This window comes from Phyllobates terribilis, unplaced genomic scaffold (assembly GCF_046119375.1).
Source record: "Phyllobates terribilis strain yellow unplaced genomic scaffold, ASM4611937v1 Scaffold_11__3_contigs__length_659146591, whole genome shotgun sequence".
NCBI lineage: Eukaryota > Metazoa > Chordata > Amphibia > Anura > Dendrobatidae > Phyllobates > Phyllobates terribilis.
Genome location: NW_027362771.1, coordinates 281809121 through 281836150, shown reverse-complemented (window position 1 = coordinate 281836150; position 27030 = coordinate 281809121). Strand labels below are relative to the sequence as shown.

Genomic DNA, 27030 nt, shown 5'->3' with positions numbered 1-27030 from the left:
AAGCGTTTTTACGGATGTTCCCAGTGTTTATTAAAGATTTTCTCAAATTCCTTGTGATTGAAAAACATCCGGTAGGGACGTTTTACATTTTTGAAAAACACAGAGTGTTCCTGGGAAGGGGGACACTCGTCCTCCTTATTAACCCCTTTTCCCCCGAAGGCTGTTTGCACGTTAATGACCAGGCCAATTTTTTACAATTCTGACCACTGTCACTTTATGAGGTAATTACTCTGGAACGCTTCAACGAATCCCACTGATTCTGAAACATTTTTTTGTGACATATTGTACTTCATGATAGTGGTAAAGTTTATTTGATATGACTGGCGTTTATTTGTGAAAAAATCTGAAATTTGGCGAAAATTTTGAAAATTTTTGAATTTTCATGCCCTTAAATCAGAGAGATATGTCACACAAAATAGTTAATAAATAACTTTTCAACAAGTCTACTTTACATCAGCACAATTTGGGAACCAAATGTTTTTTTTGTTAGGAAGCTATATGGGTTAAAAGTTGACAAGCGATTTCTCATTTTTCCAACAAAATTTACAAATCCATTTTTTTTAGGGACCACATCGCATTTGAAGTGACTTTGAGGGGCCTTTGACAGAAAATACTCAAAAGTGACACAATTCTAAAAACTGCACCCCTCAAGGTGCTCAAAACCCCATTCAAGAAGTTCATTAAACCTTCAGCTGCTTCACAGGAATGTTCAGAATATGGAAGAAAACAATGAACCTTTAACTTTTCACAAAAATGTTATTTTAAATCCAATTTTTTTTATTTTCGCAATGGTAACAAAAAAATGGATCCCAAAATGTGTTGTGCAATTTCTCCTGAGCACGCCAATACCCCCATATGTGGATGAAAACCACTGTTTGGGCGCACGGCATGGCTCGGAAGGGAAGGAGCGCCATTTGACTTTTTGAAAGTAAAATTTGCTTGAATAATTAGGGAACTCCATGTCGCGTTTGGGGAGCCCTAATGTGCCTAAACAGTGGAAACCCCCCACAAGTGACACCATTTTGGAAACTAGACCCCTTAAGGAACTTATCTAGATGTGTGGTGAGCACTTTGAACCCCAAAGTGTTTCACAAAAGTTTATAACGTAGAGCCGTGAAAATAAAAAAAATAAATAAAATCACTTTTTCTACAAAAATGATCTTTTAGCCCCAATTTTTTTTCTCAAGGGTAACAGGAGAAATTGGACCCCAAAACTTGTTGTGCGTTTTCTCTGGAGCATGCAGATACCCCATATGTGGGGGGAAACTATTGTTTGGTCGCACAGCAGGGCTCAGAAAGGAAAGCGAGACATTTTGGAACGCTGACTTTGATGGAATGGTCTGTGGGTGTCATATGGCGTTTGGAGAGCCCCTGATGCGCCTAAACAGTGGAAACCATCCCCCCCCCCCCCAAGTGACCCGGTTTTGGAAACTAGACCCCTTAAGGAATTTATTTAGATGTCTGGTGAGCACCTTGAACCCACAGGTGCTTCACAGAATTTTACAATGTAGATCTGTAAAAATGAAAAAATATATATATTTTTCCCACAAAAATGTTTTACCCTCCAATATTTTCATTTTCACAAGGATAGCAGGAGAAAATGGACCCCAAAATTTGTTGTCAATTTCTTCTGTGTATGCTGATACCCCATATGTGGTTGAAAACTACTTTTGAGGCACGGAGCAAAGCTCAGAAGGGAAGAAGCGCCATTATTGGAGTTTATATTTTGCTGGACTGGTTTGACGGTGCCATTTCACATTGGCAGAGCCCCTAAGGTACCAGAACAGCCGAACCCCCCATTTGACGGTGCCATTTCACATTGGCAGAGCCCCTAAGGTACCAGAACAGCCGAAGACCCCATTTTACAAATTACACCTATCAATGAATTCATCTAGGGGTGCAGTGAGCATGTTGACATCATATGTGCCTCACAGAATTTTACACCATTGGGCAGTGAAGAAAAAAATTATTACATTTTTATGACCAAAGTTTTGTTTTCACCCCAGATTTTACATTTTCACACTGGGAAATGGGTAAAAATGGCACCACAATGTGGCACACAATTTTTGCTGAATGTAGGAATACCCCATATGTGGCTGTACAGTACTGATTAGCCACACGGTGAGACTTGGGAGGGACAGAGCGTTATTTTCCTCCTGGAGCGGAGATTTTCCTAGAATAGTGTGCAGACTCCATATACACAGCTAAGTGCTAGAAGAGCAGAATCCCCCCTCAAATGATCCCATTTTGGAAATGATACCCCTTTGGGAATTTATCTACAGGTGTGGTGACGATTTTAACTACATGGGTGTTTTCCAGAAACAAGCCGCAGTGGATGCTGCTGAGTGAAAATTGCAAACTTCCGTTGTAGCGACCAGTTCGTTATGGCCAGCTCGTGCTTCTGGAGACATGCACCGGTAAATTAGGTGGGCTCTCATCGCTGCAGAAATGTCAAACATGTGGACGCTAACTGCGATTTAGGCACACTGTGGGCTCAAAAGGGAGGTGGGCATTTGTATTTGGGAGCACAGAATTTGCTGAATTTCTTATGGGGGGCAAAGGCCATTTCGCTTTTCCAGAGTCTTTGTGCTACTAGGACCGTGGAAGCCCCCTATATTTCCGTTAACAGATGACGGACCTGAGTGGGGACTTTTTTGTGGATTGAGTCAAAGCTTTTTATTGTGATCCAAAATGTTATGCAAAATATTCCCATTTATCCTGTGCTCTACGCAAAGCACTGATATTGGGGTTTCCATTTAAATCTCCGAGTGATGTAATTCGGATGAAACCCCCAAGGGATCCATTCACCATAATGAGGCAGCAGAGTTACTCTGGACTCCGTCTGGCCTCTGTTTAGCGGTGTCCTTTTTTTCAGAGGTTCACAAAACTGTGGCCGATGGCACTTTTATGCACACTTAACAAAAAGACGGACACCGTGGGATCACAGGCCAGACAGCATCCATGGTGCCTCCATCTGCCTCATTATAGAGAATCTTCTGCCGGGGGTTCAGTCTGAATCATATTTCAGAGATTTACATGGAAACCCTGGTGTAAGTGCTCAGCGCAGGATAAATGTGAGCCGAGCCATACTGCAATCGTTGGGAGGCAGAATGAACAAATCAGCAGCAGGTGAAGAATTGGTTTTATTTATTTTTTAAGCCATTCCTCATGCAGTATAACTGATTTAGACTTTATTCCTCTTACAGCGATACCGTATTTATATCGGGTTTTTATGTTTGGCAGCTATCACACACTAAAAGACGCTTTTTATTGTAAAAAAAAAAGTTTTTGCATCGCCATATTTTGATGGCTATAATTTTTACTTATTTCTGCTGACAAGAGTCATGTGATGTTTTACCCTTTGTGGGACAAGTTGACGTTTTTTATTGGTACCATGTTCGAGGAAAGTACATCTTTTGATCGCTTTCTAGTTAGTTTTTTGGAAGGCAGAATGAACAAAAACCAGCAATTCAGGAATTGTTTTCTAGAGATTTATTTATGCTGTTCAACGTGTGGTAAAATTGATAAGGCAGCTTTACTCATCGGGTCAGTACAATTACAGTGATACTACATTTATATTGTTTTTATGTTTTTGCGCTTTTACCCAATAAAAACTACTTTATAGAAAAAAAATATTTATTTTTGCATCACTTTATTCTGAGAGCTGTAATTTTTTTTTTATTTTTCCGCTGACAGAGCTGTATGGTGGCTTGTTTTTTGCAGGACAAGACGTTTTCAGCGATAACATTTTTATTTACATACGTCTTTTTGATCGCGTTTTGATCCACTTTTTGCTCGGCGGTATGATGATAAATAAAGCATTTTTTTGCCCTGTCTCTTTTTTTTTTTTTTTTTTTTTTTTTCATACGGTGTTCACTAAGGGGGTTAACTAGGGACAGTTTTATAGGTCGGGTCAGTCATTCCGGATGCGGCGATACCAATTGTGTACTTTTCTTATTTTTTTTTTTTTCATAATAATATTTATTTATGGGTACAATATATATACACATACATTTTATTTATTTTTTAAAATATTGTTACCACTATTTTACTTAGTCTCACTATGGGACTTTAGCTTTCTGCAGTCTGATTGCAGTTATGAGGTATAGCAGTGCAGGATCACTGCTATACCTCATAACTGTCAGTTCTGCAGACACAAGCTAGTTTGATCATGCACTGCGCACGATCAAACTACTTTTCTAGTGCCTGGTGACCAGGATGCAAGTCATGACGACATCGGGTCACCATGGCAACGATCGAAACCCCGCGATGACGTCTCGGGATCTCCAATCCAAGAGCAGAAGGGCTTTTGTCCTTCTGATCGCTTGCTAAATGCTGCGATTTAGGGGGTTAAAGTGCCGGGACTGGTAGAATCAGCTGACACCCAGAGATAGCGCCCACACAGCCACTGTGCGGGCGCGATCGCTGAGATCTAATAATACGTACCTGGTCACAGGTACCAGGGCAGAGGGACGTATTATTACGCCTCATGTCAGAAAGGGGTTAAGGGTCTGGTTAATGGCCAATATGAGGCTGTCGACCTTGACCTGGATCTTAGAGGTCTGATCCGCGTCGGGCTCAGAATATGAACCTGGCTCTGGTTCGGATCCCATGGCCACCTCGGGAGAGGAGGCGTGGGATACTGACAAGCTTTGTGCCAGTCGGTGGGTGTATACTGCTGAGGAGGACTGAATTCTTATTTGTAGCCTAGTGTCAGTCTCCTATCGACAGCAGCATACACCCATGGTTACCTGTGTCCCCCAATGAAGCGATAAAGAAATGAAAAATTCTCTGGTCCTTAAAGAGTTAAACATAATAAAATTTATAAAATACTTGAAGACATACCTTTATAAAGTTGATAATGGCCCGAAAACCATGAAAATGTTCAGAATTTAACTCCTGAATAAACTGCAGTGCATTTGCCACGGTATCACTTAGCTTATTACACAACAGCGTCATCTTCTCAAGCTTCATGTCCTCTACAAGTGGAAACATTCTGGGCAGGTTCATCAAGTCAGTGATATACTGCCATGTAATAACTCCTTCTGGACTTAGAATTGAGCCAAGCTCTTCTATCATGTCGCTGATTGTCTGCAGTTCATTGCACACATCAAATATGACATAATGTCTGTAATCTCTGTTAGGCAAGGAGAAGTATGTCTGTAGTTCCCAAGGATATGTAAAATCACAGCCAAGCATCGTGCACATTTCTTCATTGCGTAGATTTCTGTCCATTGTTACGGCAACTACCTCAAAACTCTTCTCATACAGTTCGTGCAAAACATGAACAAGAAGTTGCTTTTGTGCTTGTGGGGTCAATGATTTAACATAAAAATAAGCAATAGGGACTTTCCAATGACCGGTTGCTCCAACAAGCATGAACATCAGGACTTCATTAGCCACATCTTGGCTTCCACTTCCAGCACCCCCTTTACCTAACTTCACAAAACCTACAAGTTCATTTCTATCCAAGTCAAAAGAAACATTTTGCTGAATGGAAAATGTACTTAATATAAGAGACACCTGGATATACAAGTGTGGATGAGATTGCTTCTTCTGCATCAATGCTTTCAGGACTAGAGAATTGATCCCAGGACCTCCACGATCTGACTTCAGCCACCTAAAATTGTATATACACACACAACGTATTAACAGTCAGCCAGGCTCCTGCAGGCACAATAATTTCATCATGTAGCACAAATGAAGATTCACCATTCTGCTGACTGGATTAAGTTGGATGAAGTACGATAGGTGGAGTAATTCGATTTTTCAACAGTGATGATAAAAAGGTTTCATTTTTTTCCCTTGATAAAGTGTTGTGAATCCATTTATTCCAGCTGTGCAGCCCACCTATCGTGCTTCATCCAACTGGACCCAATATTTCCTGGAGGAATAATCCAACAATCTTGAGGCAGCAGCTGTGATTTCTTCATGCCTACATAGGAGTTGTCCCTGTCACAACTCCATCAGGTGAGGGTAACCAAGCACATATCTACTCTCCCTGCATACTGTAGCAAGCCAATATTAACCCCTTCACAACCTTTGGTGTAAATTTACGTCAAAGGTCATGTCCCTGCCTTTGGTGCGATTTCTGCTACGCATAGCAATAATGAAGCATTAAAAGGTGAGGAAATAAAAAAAAAAAATAATACACATATTTGGTATTGATGCATTTGTAAAATTCCGATCAGTAAGCAGCGTAATGAGAAAAAAAATCAAAACGCCAGAATTAGAGGTTTTTGTTCGCTGCAACATTGTAATAAGAGGCAATCAAAACATTGTATCTACTCCAAAATGGTATCAATAAACATGTAAGCTCAGGGCGCAGAAAACAAGCCTTCATCCAGCCCCAGATCCCGAAAAATGAGAACATTACGGGTCTGAGAAAATGGCGACATAAGCAAAAAATTTTCCTTACAAATTTCTGAATTTTTTCCACCACTTAAATAAAAAAAATAAATACATTTAAATAAAAATTATACATTGTTGGCATCTATGTACTTGTACTGACCTGGGGAATCATATTGACAGGTCAGTTTTACCATATCATGAACATGGTAAATAAAAAAATGTGGAATTGCACTTTTTAGCAATTTCAACGCACTTAGAATTTTTTTCCCGCACTCCAGTGAATTGAATGATAAAATGGAAGGTGTCATTCAAAAGTACAGCTCGTCCCGGAAAAAACAAGCCCTCATATGGCTATGAGGACAAAAAAAAAAAAAAAAAAAAAGTTATGGCCCTTGGAATAAGGGGAGAAAAAAACAGAAAGCACAAAACTGGAAAATTGGTCATGAAGGGGTTAAAAGTCATGCCATCCATCAGGATCGACCATAAGACATCTTAGAAGAGATAACCCATATCTACTTTAATTACTGAAGCCATAACACCAGAGTGAAACATGGCCAACATGTTCCTAGCACTTACTGTCGAAGTCTTCTTGGCCCTGGCAGTGGCAGCTTGGTTTCCTTCCTCAGGTACTTGTATGACAGAGGGTCATTCAGTTGTAAAGTCAGGGAAAACATGCGCTGCTGGGCAGAGTACTCAGATTCAGGCTTTTTGAAAAGTTCCAGAGGAATATCTAGTGATACAAAATAACAGTTTAAATGTGTGAATATTACTTACATGACTTAAGAAAATGGAGAAATCGCATTATGCTCTGTATTCATCAATATAAACAAGCAACAGGAGCTTCATCAGGTTCTCCATTTCTCACAGTGGTACTTGAAAACTTGTCAACCATTCACAATTATACATACTTCTGCATAAATTGAACCAAAAACCATACCAGAATTTCACCCTAAAAGTATATAATAACTAAGTCAAACAAAATAGGTACAAATATTAGACTTTGATAATTTTCCTCAATAAAAAAAATTACAAATATCACATCTATGTGGCAAAAATATGTAAACCTTTAAAATTTGTAGATAATTTGAAGGTGAACTTAAGAGCCTGGTGTTTTCAATAAATTGAATGACAAAAGGTGTGAGTGGGAGACCTGTTTTATTTATCCCCATTCCGCTGTGGCCAATTTTATTTATTTTTTTAATTTCTTCCAAGAGATATAACTTTTTGCATCGAAATTTAAAAAAAAGTGCAATCCACAATGGTTTTTATTATTTACGATATTCAATGTACAGCAAAGCAGACCTGGCAATATGATTCTAAAGGTCAGTACGATTACGTAGATACCAAACATGCATAATTTCTTAAAGGGGTGTTCCCATCTCCAAAATCCTATCCCAATATGTAGTAGGTGTAATATTAGTATTATTAATTATTATTATTATTATTATTATTAATATTAGCAAATACCTCCAATTAGAAACGAAGTATAGTTTTTCTGATTCACTATGTCTCTTTCCTTATGTGCAGGCATTGCAGGACCTTAGGTATCCATGGTTATGATCACTGATACAGTGACAGTTGGTTAGCTAGTTGCTAGTGGTCGTAACCATGGATACCTAAGGTCCTGCAATGCCTTAACATGAGGAAAGAGACATGTTGAATCAGAAAAACTATACTAGATTTCTAATTGGAGGTATTTGCTGATATTATTATTACACCTATTACACATTAGCAAATTGGAGGTATTTGCTAATATTATTATTATTACTACACCTACTATATATTGGGATAGGATCTTGGAGATGGGAATGCCCCTTTAAGTGTGAAAAAAAAATCATCATTTTCTGAGGCCCATAACTGTTTCCATTTTTGGACAATGGGGCTGTGTGAGGGCTTATTTTTTGTGCACTGAGCTGACATTTTTATCAATACCATTTTGGGGAAGATGCGATGTTTTGACCGCCTGTTATTGAATTTTATTGCAATGTTGCAGCAGATGAAAAACTAATTCTGGCGTTTTGACTTTTTTTCTCATTGCCCAGTTTACTGATTAGATTAATTTCTTTTATATTTTGATCGGACTTTAATTGACGTTACAATACCAGATGTGTCTTTTTTTCTGTATTTTATTGGGGCAAAAAGGGGGCGATTTGAACTTTAATATTTTTTTCAACTGGTTTCTGAAACTTTTTTTTTTTTTTCACTTTTTCCTGTACTTGTTAGACCCTTTAGGGGACTTGAACCTGTGATCATCTGATTGCTTGTGCTAAAGAGTGAAAATGCCAGCTACAGGCAGGCTTTCACAGAAATAACCGTCATGACAAGCATGGAGGTCTTCAGCAGATCCACGGCTGTCATGGCAACCAGTTATCGCCCTGTGATCATGTCACTGGTGCACCGATGGGCGCCTAGAATGATGCGCCCCCCTGCCGGCGGGCATTAAATGATGCTATCAGATTGACAGCGACATTTAACAGTCGCGGTCGCAGCTCCGCTCCACCCGTGGCTGTTAAGAGGTACATGACGGCTGAATAATTCAACCATCATCTGCAGGAAAAGATGCGGGCTCGGCTTGCGAGCCCGCATCAAAGTCAGGGACCTGGCATATGACGTAACTGTACATCATATGTCGGAAAGGGGTTAAAGAATAGGGAAGCTATCAAAAAGTCTGACTTTCACAACACATTTGTTGAAGTGTGTCATGGCATGAGCAACAGAGATTTCTGAGGTCTTTAGCAGAAGGGTTGTTGATGCTCACCAGGCCGGAAAAGGTTACAATACCATCCCTAAAGTGTTTGGATGCTACCAATCCACAGTAAGACAGATTATTTACAAATGGAGGAAATTCAAGACCAATATTACCCTCCACATAAGGAGACAACCAACAAACAGCAATCTGGGAGCTTCATGTAGAATAGTCTATGGGGTCACGAAGAACCCAGGATAACCTACTAAAGGCCTCTCTTACATTAGCTATTGTTAATGTTCAAGAGTCCACTATTAGGAGGACACTGAAGAACAATGGTGTGCATGGCAGGATTGCAAAGAGGAGGAAGCCACTGCTTTCCCCCCAAAAATATAGCTGCCCATCTGCAGTCTGGTAAAGATCAACTGAACAAGACTATTGGAACAATGTTTTGTGTAATTAATGAGCCAAAATAGAGCTTTTTGGTTTAACCTCTTTACGTCCAATGACGGACATAGCACGTCATGAGATGGGTGTCAGCACGTCATGGTGCGGGAACTATGCCCGTCATGACTTTGAACGGTGACCGCATGTAAACACGCAGTGACAGTTCAGTACTGACAGCTGAGCAGTACGAGAAGAGGTGAGGTCCCCGCACTCAGAGGGCTGTGATCGTCAGGCAATTTGACTTACCAATCACAGATGATTGAGCAGGAGGTACTACGACTGCAACGCTTAGGAGGCAGGTAGAGGGGTGAGGGGGGGGGAATCAATCGTGGGGGGACCCTATCGTTGCCATGGTGACCTGGGGTCTTCATGACTACCACTGGATCACCAAGTTACGGAAAGCTTCTGAGACTATGCTCAAAGCATGGTCTCAGAAGCTTTCTGTACAGGTATAATGCATTGCAATTTTCAACACATTTCTGATATTTTCACCAATAAATGCAAGTCATATTGAACAAATTTTACCACAATCATGGAGTACAATATGTCACGAAAAAACAAATCTCAGAATTGCTGGGATCCGTTGAAGTGTTCCAGAGTTATTACCTCAAAGTGACAGTGGTCAGATTTAAAAAATGAGGCCTTGTCATTTAACGTACAAAGTGGCTCGGTCCTGAACAGATACAAAAAGCAAAAACCGTTCACATACTTTTGCCACTCACAGATATGAGATACAACGTCTAATATTTTTCACTCGTTTAAACTGATTTGGTCCTCTTTGTTCCATATTTCTGTAAAAACATAAAATCATTCTCAAGAGTTCAGAAACTTTAAACCACCACTATAGGTCTCTTCAGGCATCCATTTTTCACATATGCGTTCAAGACATTTATTTCATGCATAGGACACATACCAATTGTAGCGTATATGGCTGTTCACATGTCCATTATTTTTCTTGGACTTGATTATTTTTTTGCGAAGACAAAAAAAACAGAAAACTGAGATGATCAGTCTGGAAGCTATTTGTAGCTTAAACTCACCAATTCAAGTACATGGATCCATGAAAAAAAAGCATCACTTGGACACCATGTGGCATAAAAGTGCTGTCTGTTTTTTAAATGTTTTATGGGTAGAAAAGCTTGAAACTTTTTCTGCATATGAGAAAAAAAAAAGTTTTTTCTCGTACGCAAAAAAAACAAAACAATCATGAATAGATTGTTCAGTGCACTTTAGCTGCCATTGTTCTCGGCAGCATTAATCCTTTTTACACAAGATGATGGGACGCCGAGAACTACCATCTCTTTTGCAGATGTTCGGGTGATCGGCATCCTTCTTTAGACTGCAAAATTATTGAGAAAGAGTGTTCTTAAAAATACTCGTTCACGATAGTCTTGCAGCGTAGATGGACCTTAAGGCCACGGCTCCACTATCAGTATTTGGTCAGTATTCGGTCAGTAATTTTTTTCAGGAGTGGGAGCAAAAACCAGGTGAGGAACAAACAGAGAAAAGGTATAATAGAAACCAGTGCACGAATTCTGCATTTATCACCCACTCCTGGTTTTGGCTCCCACTCCTGCGAAAAAATACTGACAAAATACTGATAGTGGGGCCGTGGCCTAGTGCTCATTTTCTTAGAGGAGACAATGCACTTTAGGATGCCCTGCCCTATTTGGAGCTGGAAGCACAAATCTTCTGTCGGCTTGCACCCGTCTTCCAGCATACGCTTACATAAATTATCTTGGGTGGGAAGTAGGCATAACACCTAATGCACTTGTCTGCAGTAAAAACATTTTTGTTTTCATAAGTCAAAAGTTAATCTGATCCAACTTGAGACTGTCAATTCTAAATTTAAATTGTCACATTTCAAGCCAAATTCCCTTTTCCATGTAGACCACACCCTTTGTCAAGAGATGTTGTCAGATTTCTGGTACGTTTAACCTAGTAAATCTCCCAAGTTGTGTATTTTTTTTCTCATTTTTTTAAATGTCAGCTGGTACCTTCATAAGGCTGAAGAATGTCCAAAAGCTGGGCGCTCAATAAATTTCTTTTGATAAGCTCATGATAAATACTAAGGCAAGTCTGGCGTAAACGCTTCTCTCTGTCTTTCGCATTTCTAAGTTCCTTCTCTTTTTGTGCTCTTGAATCTTCTGATACTTGGAGCTTCCTTTTTAGAGTATCAATATCTGGAATGAAATATGGGTGATCCTAGAAAACAGTGTATATACTCAAAGATTAAAAAAAGGAATTGAATGTCAATAAAAATATTCCACATAGGCAATTAAAACAGGTAGTCATGCATCACATCTGCTACAGAAGTTTGGATTTTTATACTTACTCCTTTTATGCTTGAATAGAATGGCGACACAGTTCTGACCCTATTCATTTTCTTCTGTCCCGAAGTCAGTTTTGGGTGGTTGTGGGCAATGTTTTTTTGTTCCCCATGTTCAAAGTCACGTTGGTATATGATCAGCTACTAGGAGACTTGACACTTGGTGAAAAAAAGTGTTGGCTCTGCCTGGTTGGTTATACCTTCTCATAGGGCACTAGGCAACTCAGTTTAGTGCCATAAGCAGTAGGAGAGGAACACATATCATTGCAGAACTTCTATAACAAGTAACAACCAAATATCAACATGATCTAAATCCGGAGGGATAAAAAAAAAAAAACAATGGCCACCAGAGGTGACAGATGAACAAGGAATAGAGTGAGAGCGGTGTACCTCAATGCATTAATTGAGAAATGGATTTTTATAGTATGTACAGAAATCCAATGTTCTTATTAAATAGCATTGGAGGACACAGGACTGTGAGACATTCCAGAGCATTCCCAATGGGAGAGAAAAACAACAGATAACCCTGCGTCCCAAAAGAGGCCCAATGTACCTTTCGCACCAAGCTGGCATCAAGAGATAGAGTGAATTTTGTAACATTTTACTAAATTTGGATAGAGGCCTGGGTGGCAGCCTTAAAACATGAGAAACACAGGCTTGATGCTTAACTGCCCAGAAGAACTTGGCCACCCTTGTGGAATAAACGAAAACCTGAAAGGATGGAGATATACCCTTGGCATTATTGGTTTCCACAAAGGGCAAATTGGAAATGATGATCTATTCAAAGCCTCCAAGACTATCAGAAATCACAAAGTCTGAATGCTGTAGGCTTCTGAAACAGAAAGGTAGGCCCTAATGTATCTAACTAGATCCAGATGTTTCAGAGAATACCTTCCCGAGATGAATGAGAGATGTGCAAACGGAGGGAAGGACAGTGTCCTTGTTGATGTGGAAGGCTGACACCACCTTTGGAAGACAGGGTGGCATGAGGCATAAGACCATATCCTGATGGAGAATAAGGAAAGGAACCCTGCAAGAAAATCAGATAGCTCCGACACCCTTCTAATGGAGGTGATTGCAGAATCTGCACAAAAGTTTTGTTTGTGAAAAGTGGAATTTCTGGTGGCAAAGAGGCTCAAAAGGAGACTCCTAAAGCTCAGACAAAACAAGGTTGAGGTCCCAAGGTTTACGAGCCTTCAGTATGGTCCGGACAACAGAGTAAGTCAAACCCGCCGATCTCAGAACCTTGGTTTTAACAGTTATGCCATTAAGCACAACTGAGGTAAATAGGAGTGAAACAGAGGCCCTTGTGAAAGAAGGCCATGGCAAAGTGGATGGGCCATGGAATGTTTGTGACCAACTGGATGCGATCAAAATACGATGCAGGAGCAAAAGGCCAGTCTGGAGCCAACAAGATCGCCAGATCACCCTTTGTCTTGACCTGCTTGAGAACTTGACGTAGAAGGCGAAGAGAGGGGGAAGAAATGGAAAAGGTTCTCCCTGCTCTATGGAGTGAACAGAGCATTCAATGTGAAGGTCCTCGGGTCTCGGGACTTAGTGACATAGGTTGGTGCCTTGTGATTGAGACGGAAAGTGAGGAAGTCTTCGTCGGGGTTCTCCAGTAAAAACAGAGCTGACTGAAGACCTGCAGCCCAGATTTTTAAACTGGGAACGTGGACATGGAACAGTTCTGAAATGTGAAGCTCCGACAAGCGAAAAATCTTTGTGGCTTCCCTCGTGGCCCAGCAGCATTTCCTGCCCTTCTGCACTCTAAGTGTGTGGTTCTTGACATGGGAGAACCAGTGGAAGAGAGCCAGAAAAATGGTTCTCATGTCCAGAAGATTGATCTGTAGGCATGATTCTTCCAGAGACCCTGAATGGTGTAATGGCTGAATATTGCTCCCCAAAATGTGAAACTGGCATTGGTCATCACCACCTGGATGGTGGAATAGGAATAGGGAAATAGGACACATTGATACAAGATGTCCACTGACTTGTTCGAGAGAGACGGACTGGAAAGGTGTAAAGGTAGGGTATGAAATTGGACAAAATCATCCTGTCTAGAACTGACATGCCAAAATGAAAGAAATGAATGGCGCACAAGGTCTACATCCAAAACTGAAACACTATGGCTCAAAAAAGTGAGAGTTTATCTGGGGGAAGGAAGACCAGTCAAGAGATTTCAGGTGTTGGGATGGAGTTAAACATGAGTTCTGTCAGTTGATCATCCAACTTAAGACTTGAAATGAATGAAAGTTGAGTTGGAGACTGGACATATTCTCCCATTGAACGGGTCGTCACCAAAAAATTGTCTAGATAGGGGATGATTGCCACCCCCCTGACATGGACAAGCAAGAACCAGTGAGTTGTTGTAAGTCAAACTGGGAACTTAGAGAATCAATTTAAAAAAAAGCAAAAGAATCATTGGTATGACTTGGCGATGGGGAATGTGAAAATAAATCACATATGTCGACTAAATAGAGGAATTCTCCTGACTTCAGTGAGGCAACTACAGATCACATAAATTCCATGCGATATCTTTGACCTGTACACATTGAATCTCTTCAAGTACGTAATTGGTCGGGCTAAGCTGTCCTTTTTGGAACTGTGAACAAGTTTGAGCAATGGCTACTTAGAGTCGATGGTCATGGATGGCTTGGAAGAAAGTGGATATGCAAGGTCAAGCCTTTGGAGGGTATAAAGGAAAAAGAACCTGTTTGGAGCCAGGAAGGCAAATTTGTAACCTGAGATAACACCTCCTTTGCACAAGTGTTGTCCATGCAAGCCATCCAAATCTCTCGGAAAAAAAATCAACCCCCATCCAAAAATATGTTTTAAATGGGAGAGAGCTTGGGCTTTATAGTAAGTGTGCCATAAAGGCTTTTACTTCAACGAGGATTACCTGGAGTCAGAGGGACTTCTTGTTACTTCCGCAGGAAAGGGAGTTGCAAAAGGATTGAAACCTCTGGGATCGCTTAGATATTTGCAAGTGCCTATATTTATGGAGAAGAAGAGCATTCGCTGCCCCATGGCATCTTTGATGATCTCGTCAAAGTATTTATTAAAGAGTCTACCACCTGTGAAAGGGAGACATGTAAGGGCCTTTTTGAATGTCAGGTCTGAAAACTAGGATCAGAGCCACATGGTGCGCCGAATTAGCTGCAGCATGGTCCTCAAGTAGAGCGGACTCAAAAGAAGCATCACAAAAGGAAGTCAGCAAGAAGATCCTCCAGAAGAGCTACAGAAAATAAACCCTGGAGAAAACGATTAGCTCAGGCTGAACAAGCCTTGCTGACCCAAGCAAAAGCAGGACATAACGTTGCACCTCCTGCTGAAAAAGTCACTTTTGAGAGGGAGTTGATCTACTCATTTATCAGATTAATGAGGAATGCCGAATCAGAAAGCAAACAAGCCATCCGAGAATCCACAGGGGGAAATGTGAACTATTTAGCAACCAATTACTCCGCAAAGGATAAAACTACCTCAAATTTCTTAAAGGAAGGCATGCACCTGTGTGTTTCTACGCTTTGTCAAAAATATAATCAAAATTTTCGTGGCTGTGAAAAGCAATTTGTTGCCAGTGGAAGGAGGGAAAACCTGTTCCTGAGAAGAAGAGGCAGACTAGTTCTTAACTGGAAGGGTGTCCATCACTGCCTGGATAAGGTCCTACATGGCTGAGTCTAGCTTAGTATGCTCCTCAAAATCACAGTCTATGTCAGACAATGTACCCCGGGGATGCATACTGCACAGGAACAGAAGTTGCTCATCCACTGTGGCTCTATTCCAGAGAGGCCAAAAAGGATCTGTAGTAAGAGATCCTACATTTCTTGTAAGAGCGCCTGTGTGGAAGGGGGAGAGGGATTCCTCAAGTTCTTTGTCAAAAGGAGCCAACGGACCCGATTAAGAAAGAGAACATTGCTTACAAGCACTCCAAGCACAATTTCAAGCAACACAAAGCAAATGAAACATTTTTTCTGGCCTATACAGTGCAGCAAAGTCTATTAGGAAAGAAAAACACAAGGATCCTTGTATATGATGTGTGTCCACAGATTTCAGTTGAAATGGCATTTTTGGGTTGTTTGCTATGTTGATTCCTTCGACCTCTATGATGTGGTTCTCCTAATCCAGACTACATTCGCCATTATAACTCTGGCATTGCAGAGGAAGCAAAGTCTCACCACACTGCACTTTTTCTGCCTTGGCTCCTATCGAATATCAGCAGTGATGGATCAGTAACAGATCTGCTGACTCACACTGCTGTCTCAGCTACCTGTCCTAGGTGGTATTTGCAAGATAGTTTCTTTCTTTTACGATAAAGCTTTTACATGCTTTTCTCCCAACAATCATAACCTGTAAGACTCGATATTAGAGATGGGAGATTCAATTTGAAGGACTCTGGTTCATCGGCCATGTCCGTAATCCATTACTGCTGGACGGGAGACCTGCAAATCTCCTTACCTCACAGCATCTCTTTTCATTAGCTGGAAATGCTGGGAGGAAAGGAGACTCATAGGTCTCCTGTCCAGCAGTTACAGATTACTGACCTGGCCGATGGACCGGAGTTCTGCAAATTGATTCCCCCCATCTCTATGCCATATGCATTTTTTTTCTCCCATTGAGCATCACTTTTGAAGACTCCATACCTAGCTTCCTAGCTTGTGTTTTTAAAAAAAACAAACAAAAAAAAAAAACTACCCACCAGTGTATGTTAAGTGATGCAGTTTCAGCCTGTCCCCCCTGCCTCCTGCTTATTGGGGTAGGGAGGTTTCACCCTGATCGCTGTTACAAGCAGGAGTCAGGGGAGACAAGCTGGAGTTGTATCTCATATATTACACTGGAGATTCTGCAAAATCACCATCAGATAGTGTAGGCAGACAGTGTGAGTCGGGAGAATATTACAACTTTTCAGTTAATCAACTTATGGACTGACAAACATGGGAACTAGAAGGCAGGCACTTGGTGGGGAGGGATGGCTCTGCAGAGTAGGCAAGGTCTCATCACCCTGTCCTTGTTCTATATAATAGTTGAGGAGGTCATTCTTTAGTTACAAAAGTCAGAGAGACTGACCTCCTATCTACATAGCTGATATAAATGTCACACCCCTATAAATATCGCTAGCTCCGTTCTGCAGAAACTGAAGTTTAACCCACTGGGTTTGCATGCCACCGCCTCCTTTGCTGGTGATTGAAAGAGCTGACTTGCTTGAAACGAGTACTATCTGTAGAGAAACCTCAGGCCAATCAGAAGTGAGAGGCGGGAACATGCAAAATCAGTCTATGCACTGAACCTCTTTGCTACATCAATGGAATAGCAAGCATCCTAATTAGTATATTTGATTAAACTTCAATTTCTGCAGAACGAATACAGTAATTAGAACACTAAAAGTGCAATTTTTATAGGCGCTATATCATTTAAAAAGCTGGGTGCTTAGTTTATACTGTCAGTTTGGACTGACAGAATCCTTTAAAAATCTAATTTTGTTCTTACATTTTAACGTAATATGTTCCCCGTGATATCATAAGAGACTTCTTGGGAATATTCAACTTCTATTATTTAGCAGTTTTCCACTGAAACTATCCATGTACAGGAGAAAACAACTCACTGTGGTGCCATTAGTCACTGGCAGAGCTGATATGAGATCACCAAGACCAAGCAGCTCTACCATGCCAGGGGGCATCCGGAGGTCACATGATCACTGGCTGCATAAGGCAGAGACATAGCCGCTTCCTCTATTCATTATCGTACACAAAAAGAGAAGGCAGAAACAGTTATGAACAGATTCTTTGCTCTCCTTAGGGTCCAAGACAGTCACTGGCAGCCTGCACCGGATCAGAGCCTGCTAGATTGCAGAAGTAGGAGCTTTAAATCTGTATATTGACAATGGTGAGAGGTTAAAATCTACCATCAAGTGCCACATGTATACAGCACTTGGTCATTATAAAGTTATGCCATTTTCCAATTTACTTTATGCTTTAATTTCTCAGCTCTATCACAAGATTATCCAATAATGGTAAGCAGGCTTGGACTGGTCCACAGGGGAACAGGTAGATCCCCCTATGTAAAAATAAGCCACATACCCCCAATGTGAGCAGAAGTTGGCCCTTAGATTTGATTCATTATGTACAGACGAAGGAAGCAACTAATCATTCATGAAACAAATTATCCAGTGCATTATTATATAGAAGTAGAGGTAAATTTGTGACTGAGATTAATGTAATATTTGCATGTGGCAGAACAGTGGGCCGTTGCCACCCCAGTCCGACACCGATGGTGAGGAATTACAAAAAATATATATATAAACTGTTCATTTATATAGTGAATAATCTTTACTTACGTAAAACCTTAATAACCTTTGCAACATACAGCACATACTGGAATTCACTTGGTGTAAAACCACTTACCTGTTTGTTTACAGTTACCCTAATAAAAAGAGCCGTCCAGTGAGAGATACACTTTTTACCCAAAATTGGTCATTTAGATTGCTTTATTTGGGAAGCCGACTTATAGTAGCATACCTGTAACTGCAACTGGCCGTGCACGCTTGCGTCTGATCTAGAAGGTATATTGACCTCTTCTGAGCCTCCAACTTCTGTGTCATCTACCATACGAACATCATTGCTAGGTTGTGTAGACATCTCTAAAACTTTGTTTTCAGACATTTCACTTTTTTGCTAAAACAGTAATCAAATTTAAAATAGAAAAATATGAAGCTAAATATTATGTCCCTCAAAAGTGATGCAGGTTTATGTAATACATTATGGGATTATGATTACCATATTAGAACAATTTTATAATTTTTTTTTTATGAAGGGAAGCAAGTTAAAGGGAATATGTCAGCAGGTTTTTGCTATGTAATCCGAGAACAGAATCATATAGGGCAAGAGAGCCTGATCCCAGGAAAGTATCACTTACTGAGCTGCTTGGTGTAGTTTTAATAGAATCCCAGCTTTATCTGTTGTAGATGTAGCAGTTCTCAGAAAGCTTAGCTCTGTTTAACCCCACCCACACCCTGATTGTACACTGTACACAGGAAACTCCCATTTTCAGCATGCTGCTAATTAGTGGTGGGAGGCCGGGTTACACAAATTAGCCTGACTGTCGTGCATGTGAGACCTAGTCCTGCAGTGATAATCTCCTGCTGATAAAACAATGATTGTATTGAAACTATAACACACAGCCTGGTAAGTGAGACATCACTGTAATCAGGCTAATTTTCCCTATATTATGCTGCTCTTAGATTAAATAGCAAAAACCTGCTGACAGATTCCCTTTAATGTTTCTTCAATTCTTCTACATATCCCAGTCATTCTGACATTGTACTTTAGGTTTGTGGTAAATTTAGGGCGATACGATTTGCATCTATTTATGAGAAGATTGGAAAAGGGATAAAGTTAGAAAACTTCCCAATTTTAAAACTTTTATTTTTTGTGACAGTAGAACAGATAGTAAATACAGCACAAAATAGCTAGTAAATACCATTTCCAATAGGTCTACTTACGTCAGCATTATTATTGAAGCTTTTTGTTCTTTTGTTACGATGTTAAAGTGTTACAATTTTAGCAGAAATGTTTTCAATTTTTCTCAACAAAACCTTTTTATTTTTTAGGTACCACTTTACTTTTGATGACCTGCAATTCACTGATTTTTATAACAGTTGGTGGATAAAAATTAAAATTACATTTTTTCCACTAAAATGCTTCTGTAGCTCTACATTTTCAAAAGTGGTAAATGGAGAAATTACAAACAAATTGCAGCAATACCTCATATGTGGTAGACATGTGGCCACACATCAAGGCTTGGGTGGGAAGGAGCGTTATTTGGCTTTTGGAGAACAGATTTTCATGGAATAGTTTGTGTGTGCCATTTGTGGAGCCCGTAAGGTGCCAGAACTGTAAAAATCCCCCTCAGGTGACCTCATTTTTGGAAATTACACTCCTCGGAGAATTCATTTACCATTGTAATGACTATTTTGTCTCCATGGGTGTTCTACAAAAAAAAGCCTGAAGTTGGTGTAGCAGAACAAAAATTGCAACTATACCAATGTGTGCCCAAGTCTGGCCCGCAGGTTGGTTTTATTTGGCCCGCAACACCAGAAACACCACCCCTATGTGAGACCATTATTCTGTATGGAGGACTATGTGGGACCATTATTCTGTATGGAGGACTATGTGAGGCCATTATACTGTATGTAGAACTATGTGGGGCCCATTATTCTGTATGGAGGACTTTGTGAGGCCCATTATTCTGTATGGAGGACTATGTGGGGCCCATTATTCTGTATGGAGAACTATGTGAGGCCATTATACTGTATGGAGGACTATGTGAGGCCATTATACTGTATGGAGGACTATGTGGGGTCCATTATTCTGTATGGAGGACTGTGTGAGGCCCATTATTCTGTATGGAGGACTATGTGGGGTCCATTATTATGTATGGAGGACTGTGTGAGGCCCATTATTCTGTATGGAGGACTATGTGGGGCCCATTATTCTGTATGAAGAACTATGTGGGGCCCATTATTCTGTATGGAGGACTATGTGGGGCCCATTATTCTGTATGGAGGACTATGTGGGGCCCATTATTCTTTATGGAGGACTATGTGGGGCCCATTATACTGTATGGAGGACTATGTGGGGCCCATTATTCTGTATGGAGGACTATGTGGGGCCCATTATTCTGTATGGAGGACTATGTGGGGCCCATTATTCTGTATGGAGAACTATGTGAGGCCATTATACTGTATGGAGGACTATGTGGGGTCCATTATTCTGTATGGAGGACTATGTGGGGCCCATTATTCTGTATGGAGAACTATGTGGGGCCCATTATTCTGTATGGAGGACTATGTGGGGCCCATTATTCTGTATGGAGGACTATGTGGGGCCCATTATTCTGTATGGAGGACTATGTGGGGCCCATTATTCTTTATGGAGGACTATGTGGGGCCCATTATACTGTATAATGGTTGGCCCGCAACTTTGTTCAAGTTTTTCATTTTGGCCCTCTGTGTGTTTGAATTTGACATCCCTGATTTAGACGCTAACTGCTCTTTAAACACAATGTGGGGCTCAGAAAAAAAGTGGGGGGAGGGGGGAGAGTTTTATTTAGGAGCACAAATTTCCCACTAGCTTTGGGAAGGGGTGGGGGGGCCCCTATGTCGCTTCTCCACAGCCTTTGTGCTACCAGTAACGTGGCAACCCCCTATATTTTCACTAACAGATGACTGACATGAGTGGGGACTTGTTTTATGCCAATTTAGATGAAGTTTTTATTGGCAACATTTTTGAGTACATAACATTTTCAGAGCTTTTAATGCTTAGTTCACATTCATTCTACACTAAGGACTTACATTGGGGTTTCTGTCTAAATCTGAGAAATATTTGATCAAACTCTTCACTGTAATGAGTCAAATGGAGACACTGAACATTGTATGGCCACTGTTCCAGAGATGTCTGTCTTTGCAGAGGTGCACAGAAGTGTGGTTGACTGCGCTAAAACGATGGGACACCACTGGAACAGAGGCCATACAAAGTTCTATGTGTCTCCATTTGCCTCATTACAGTGAATGGATCCGTTGAGGATTTCATCTGAATCCCATTTTTGGAAAGATATAGACAGAATTACCAATGTAAGTACTCAATGTAGATCACTGTAAAAATGTGAACTGATCCTTAAGCCACATGCACACATTGAGTATTTGGTGAGTTTTTTTCCTTAGTATTTGTAAGCTAAAACCAGGAGTGGAACAATCAGAGGAAAAGTATAATAGAAACACGTCACCACTTCTGTATTTATCACCCACTCCTGGTTTTGGTTTACAAATACTAATGTAAAATACTGACCAAATACTGAGCGTAGCATTATACTAATCTTGGGGGCGCTGAATGAAGAAATAAATAGCAGTTCAAGAATTTCTTTTATTTATTTTTTACGCCATTCACCGGGTCGGTACAATTACAGCGATATCAGACTCATATAGTTTTTTTATGTTTTGCAACAATTACACAATAAAAAAACAGGTTTTACTTTCCACAAAAAAATAACCTTACAGCATTGTCATGTTTTGAGAGCTATAACTTTTTTTTATAGAGCTGTATAAAAGGCTTGTTTTTTTTTTAGGGATGATTTAAAAGTTTTTATTGATACCATTATGGGGTACATACTATCTTATTAGATATTTGGGAAGCAAAAATAATCCCCCCAAAAAATAAAAAGTTAAAGAATTGTTTTTTTTAAACACAATTTACCATGTTGTAAATCTGATAAGAAAACTTTATTATTTAGATCAGCAAGATTACGGTGATACCACATTTAGCACGTTTTGCTACTTCTGGACAATATGACCTATCTTTTTTGGAAAAATAAAACAATTTATTTTCACATCACAATATTCTGTCATTTATAACTTTTATTTTTCAACCAAGTCAGAGCTTCATTTTTGAGAGACAAAATGGAGTTTTCAGGGATACCATTTTTCTTACCACAAGACTTTTTGATCGTGTTTTATTCCACTTTTTGTGTCACAGTATGATGAAAAAACACAGTTTTGCTGTGTTTTTATTTATTTATTTTACAGTGTTCACTAAAGAGGTTAAATAATGTGACAGTTTTATAGATTGGGTCATACCAGACATGGTGATACCAAATATGTGGGTCTTTTTGTTTACTTTTCTTTTTGCATAATATAAATGGGATTTTATTAGCGAAACACTTTTTCGTAAACTTTTTGTTTTTTATTTTGGGGGGTGCGTTATATTTTTAAACTTTTTGTTAAACATATTTTTTTACCCAGACCTCTATAGGACTTAAATTTTCACTTTCTTGATCAGTGATCTAATACCCTGCAATACAGGAGGCCTCTTACACCATGCTAATGTAGGGGCCTAACAGGTCACTATATCTGGCAGTCGATCTTTGACCTCTGGCTGCAATGACAACCATTGGCTCCACTTGACTGCTTCGCTGGGGGTCAATGGGGTGAGGCAGGAAGCTCGGCTGCCAGGTAAGCCAAGCTCCTGAGGTGACTGCCCCAGACTCAGCTCCTGTGCGCACACTATCACCAAGACATACCAGTGCATCCATTTGCAGAAACTCGTTTCCAAATAAGACAAACTATTATGTCTCAAGTCAGAAAGCTGTTAAATACTAACGAACATACTAAAAGGTGCCATTTCCCTGTATTTAGTGAATGGTGAGAGAATAGAGGGGGGGGTTGAACCTCTTAAATCTGTCCCTCCCACTGTTTCCTGCATTACATAAATTGCTGCTAAAAGAGAATTAGTGAAGAGAAGAATATTAGGACAGTACTGAGAATGCAATCCCTGCACATTTACCTGGGTGTCTTCTGGAAAATTGAAAATACTGGGTATGACATCATCTCTTAGCCGCTTTGTTTGCCCAGTTGTGTCGAAGCAACTTTGCTGAAAGTGGAGGCTGCAGAGTCGCTGGTACCTGGAAGGCGTCCACAGCTCACCTGTGCTTGTTGCTCTTCTCATAGCACGACACCATTTATCCAACAAGGCAGGATTTGACCTCGGAAACCTTCCACCGATCATAACAAAAATAAAAAAATATATATTTTTTCAAAATGTTAATTTTTAAGAATACCTTCAACTAAAAAAAACCCACAACATTCTTGAATGTCACAGAGATGCAGGTCCGACCCCGAGGATACACACCTATTTCAAGAATCGTGCCCTGTCTTCTGCCAATGCTAGCGGAATGGAGGCCGTACATGCACTGTTATGTTCCTGATAAGCTGCAGCCAATGAAATGTTGGGTCTATCCTGATTATTTTTTGCACTTTCTGCTTATTTCTATAATTTTATTTTCTCTCTGAGTGAGCAGCAGCACTGAGTATCCGAGCGCCGTACTTGGCTATTTCCAGCAGTGCCATAGACAATAAATGACACAGAGATGCACATTCTCAACCTGTATTCTTATTCAGAATAGCCAGGTATGTCTTTCTCTGAAACGCAGTAGTGTTTCGAAGAAAACATAGTTTGAAGAGCGTGCATGTGTGTACATAGGGAAAGATGTCAATTATCTGGAATGGGAGGGAGAGACCTGTCAATCACCTGGAGCAGGGCAGAGAGAAGCCAGACTAGTCAGGTCTTTTTCTATATATCCAGGCCAGATCTTCAAACTGTTTTCTCTGAAGTGCCGATGAGTTTCAGAGTAAGCCATACCTGGCTGCAATCGTGCAGCCCGGCTCTGATTCACAGAGCTTTCAATGTTAGTAACAATGTACAAAAGATGCAAGTTACCTGTGAAATGTTATTCCCTTCTCTCTGGCCTCCAGAGTGTACCGAGATTTGCACCCTGAGGCGGCACATGACACTGGCATGTTAGTGGCGTCCCCTGAAATAAGAACAACATGCATTGTCAGATGGGAGCTGTAAAATAATAGAAAGTATACGTAAACTAGATAACCATCGCCCAGATTTACCTAAACCATTGTCGCCATTGGCTAGCTGGCAAATTGTATCCTGGGGCTAAATCATCACAGTACAGTATATTTATCACTACTCTCCATAGTATAATTCTATATATCCCTTACATTAGTCATCCTCATCCCCCACTCCCTGTAACCATATGTACATATATACCTCTTACTATATAATGCCACCCACACCCAGCAGCATCATTAGCTACAGCGTCTATTTTACAATCTTCCACATCTCCCTGCTAGTCTGACCACCTACACTCCTTACAATATAATCATTTTTATTCCCCACCTCCCTGTAGTGTAGTTACAATCTGTACTTCCGCTGGTAATGTAATCGCACAGACCACTTAATCCCCCCCCCGCGATAGAATAATTACTTAAATCACAACCCCCCATTCTATAGTACAATTATGTCCACCCGCATTCTGATAGTAGTATTATATATATCAACAGTATAATCATTGGTATAACTACATGCATCCTTATAATAATCGCACCCCCCCCGCTCAATATAAATAATAAACCGTCTGCGGTAAAATCGACACAGCCTCCATTATACTATTGATACTATTGCCCCCCCGCAGTATAATCATTCCACAAGAAACTAGAACCCCTGCCTGCTCCGAAAGTTTTACATTTCTGTAACTGTAACCTGTCCCCACCCTACTATAATTAATGAAGCATGATCCTAACAACACTTCTTGCAGTAATATATTAATATACCTGCATCTGTTGCCCCCCACACAAGATCCGCTGGGCTGCTGACGGCTATACTCACACTTTTGAGCATATAATGAATCCGGGCAATAAACTTCTTAAAATGATTATGTGTTTATTAAGTGTTTTTGATTTATGACCACACGGAAGAAGAGGGAGCCCATTAATTACTATGCGATCCATCTGGTTTCCATTAGGAGTTGGTTTTTGGAATAGAAGAAAGATGGCAGGATGAAGAAGTTTTTTCCCCCCATTGTAAAAACAGAGAGACCCTAGACAGACCCCGTAGTGATCATTGGGGGTCCTATGCTTTTGTTTGAATCAGTAATGAAGACATATCTGCTTGGCTCGTGAATTCCTCTGAGACCAGACACAGATGGGTGCACCTGGCCTTACAGGAATTTGGGAAAGTTCTTTGCCTGGTTGCGTAAATGATGAAGTTATCTAGTATATAATCGGCTTATCCCGTCTGTCTGTCTGTCCAGGAAATCCCGTGTCGCTGATTGGTCCGGCCGCGGCCAATCAGCTACGCGGGATTTCAGAACAAGTCGGGAGATAGCAGGGCTGACTCCGCCCGTGTGGTCATGTGACTCACCAACTGCCCATGACGTACTGAACATGTTTTGTCAGTCACAGTGTGTGATGTACTTCTGTCACGTTTAATGAATACGTTCCGTCAGTCACAGTGCGACATAGTTCAGTCACGTTTACTAAACACGGTCAGTCACAGTGTGACGTACTTCTGTCACGTTCAGTGAACACGTTCTGTCAGTCACAGTGTGACGTACCTCTGTCACGTTCAGTGAACACGTTCTGTCAGTCACAGTGTGACGTACTTCTGTCACGTTCAGTGAACACGTTCTGTCAGTCACAGTGTGACGTACTTCTGTCACGTTCAGTGAACACGTTCTGTCAGTCACAGTGTGACGTACTTCTGTCACGTTCAGTGAACACGTTCTGTCAGTCACAGTGACGTACTTCTGTCACGTTCAGTGAACACATTGTCAGTCACAGTGTGACGTACTTCTGTCACGTTCAGTGAACACGTTCTGTCAGTCACAGTGTGACGTACTTCTGTCACGTTCAGTGAACACGTTCTGTCAGTCACAGTGTGACGTACTTCTGTCACGTTCAGTGAACACGTTCTGTCAGTCACAGTGTGACGTACTTCTGTCACGTTCAGTGAACACATTGTCAGTCACAGTGTGACATACTTCTGTCACGTTCAGTGAACACGTTCTGTCAGTCACAGTGTGACGTACTTCTGTCACGTTCAGTGAACACGTTCTGTCAGTCACAGTGTGACGTACTTCTGTCACGTTCAGTGAACATGTTCTGTCAGTCACAGTGTGACGTACTTCTGTCACGTTCAGTGAACACATTGTCAGTCACAGTGTGTGATGTACTTCTGTCACGTTCAGTGAACACGTTCTGTCAGTCACAGTGTGACGTACTTCTGTCACGTTCAGTGAACACGTTCTGTCAGTCACAGTGTGATGTACTTCTGTCACGTTCAGTGAACACATTGTCAGTCAGAGTGTGACGTACTTCTATCACGTTCAGTGAACACGTTCTGTCAGTCACAGTGTGATGTACTTCTGTCACATTCAGTGAACACATTGTCAGTCAGAGTGTGACGTACTTCTGTCCCGTTCAGTGAACACGTTCTGTCAGTCACAGTGTGACGTACTTCTGTCCCGTTCAATGAACACATTGTCAGTCACAGTGTGACGTACTTCTGTCCCGTTCAGTGAACACGTTCTGTCAGTCACAGTGTGACGTACTTCTGTCCCGTTCAGTGAACACGTTCTGTCAGTCACAGTGTGATGTACTTCTGTCACGTTTAATGAATACGTTGTCAGTCAGAGTGTGATGTACTTCTGTCACGTTCAGTGAACACGTTCTGTCAGTCACAGTGTGACGTACTTCTGTCACGTTCAGTGAACACGTTCTGTCAGTCACAGTGTGACGTACTTCTGTCACGTTCAGTGAACACGTTCTGTCAGTCACAGTGTGACGTACTTCTGTCACGTTCAGTGAACACGTTCTGTC

General features: G+C 40.8%; 2 protein-coding genes across 5 annotated transcripts in view; one reads left to right on the top strand and one right to left on the bottom strand.

The window, feature by feature from the left end:
• The window catches only part of MCM10 (minichromosome maintenance 10 replication initiation factor), a 178025-nt gene that overhangs the window by 76038 nt on the left and 74957 nt on the right, over window positions 1–27030 (top strand). The gene's annotated exons all lie outside the window — the stretch shown is intronic.
• Window positions 1–27030, bottom strand: part of THAP9 (THAP domain containing 9) — a 40836-nt gene that overhangs the window by 11467 nt on the left and 2339 nt on the right. For 2 of the 3 annotated variants that reach the window (XM_073652380.1, XM_073652379.1), the window contains exons 2-7: window positions 24080–24173; window positions 23147–23354; window positions 18329–18484; window positions 11482–11689; window positions 6928–7081; window positions 4846–5620 (exon numbers count right to left, since the gene is read on the bottom strand). In XM_073652380.1, coding sequence (XP_073508481.1) covers window positions 4846–5620; window positions 6928–7081; window positions 11482–11689; window positions 18329–18484; window positions 23147–23354; window positions 24080–24159 — 1581 coding nt within the window. In that variant the 5' untranslated portion in view covers window positions 24160–24173. The remainder of the gene's footprint in view (window positions 1–4845; window positions 5621–6927; window positions 7082–11481; window positions 11690–18328; window positions 18485–23146; window positions 23355–24079; window positions 24174–27030) is intronic. The other variant, XM_073652381.1, reaches the window with a different exon arrangement.